The following is a 914-nucleotide window of genomic DNA, read 5'->3' as shown; positions in this document are numbered from 1 at the left end:
CGGAGAATCTCATAAGCAAACTCGTCTAGAACATCTTCAGCATCGTAAGCTAAATCTTGTAGCTTCTCCAGCCAAAGCTTCGCAGACTTGTCTGTTACTGGCCTTCTGGCTGCATCTTGGAGCACAGCTTGGATCATGGTCAATGACTCTTCGAGCTTTTGCAGCTGTCCCTCCAATCCCCAGGCAAGTCCGATCCCTTCAGCAGCTATGGAACCGACCCTTGTCAAAGTCTCCTCCATGGCAAACGTAACAAAAAGCTCTGCTGCCATGTTCTCTTGTTTTCTTTGGGAAATCAAGGAAGAAAGATGAGCAAAAGAGAGAGAAGAAAAGGTTGTGACATAGAGGTGAAATGAATTGCGGTTTGGAACGGGGAGATGCATTCAACTTGAAAGCAGAGGGTCCCTCCCTCACTGTATTAATTAATTGATTGCAGCTGGCAGCATCTTCCACGAACCACTGCTGTCAAACTTGGCATGCTGAAGCCAAGACAAGGACCCTGCCTTCTTATCTTCAGTGTCCAAATCCATCAAAGCCTGTAGACAACTTGAAAGCAGAGGGTCCCTCCGTCTCCCTATATTCCCTTGACACGCATAAATGCACCATGAATCTAAAAAAGTAGTAAAGTAGGGCTTGGTGTAGGAAGGGGTTTGCCTTCTTTTATTATATTTAAGTTCGAACTCTAGTATATATATTTATTATCTTCATAATATCTTACATATTTATTGAATTTGTAGGATATTTAATAGATTATGAGGATTAGCATACATAATCCATAAATAAAAAAAAAGTAGTGCCGGTGCATAGACTTAGGTTGTGCATGAAATTAGGATTGAAACTGTATTTTTAAAAATTTTGAATTTTTTTATTTAAAATTAAATTTTATTATATTTTTATATGGTTTTAATATATTAACA

General features: G+C 38.8%; 1 protein-coding gene across 1 annotated transcript in view; it reads right to left on the bottom strand.

Moving 5' to 3' along the window:
• Positions 1-344, bottom strand: part of LOC105119800 (putative disease resistance protein RGA3) — a 3,573-nt gene extending 3,229 nt beyond the window's left edge. Inside the window, 1 exon segment of the mRNA XM_011017987.1 lies at positions 1-344. This exon segment is cut by the window's left edge and continues 1 nt beyond it. Within this exon segment, the coding sequence (XP_011016289.1) occupies positions 1-269 (269 nt within the window). The 5' untranslated portion in view covers positions 270-344.
• Between the last annotated feature and the right edge of the window lie 570 nt (positions 345-914).

The sequence above is a fragment of the Populus euphratica genome, unplaced genomic scaffold, assembly GCF_000495115.2.
Source record: "Populus euphratica unplaced genomic scaffold, PopEup_1.0 scaffold3601.1, whole genome shotgun sequence".
NCBI lineage: Eukaryota > Viridiplantae > Streptophyta > Magnoliopsida > Malpighiales > Salicaceae > Populus > Populus euphratica.
This window is presented reverse-complemented; position numbering and strand designations above follow the sequence as displayed.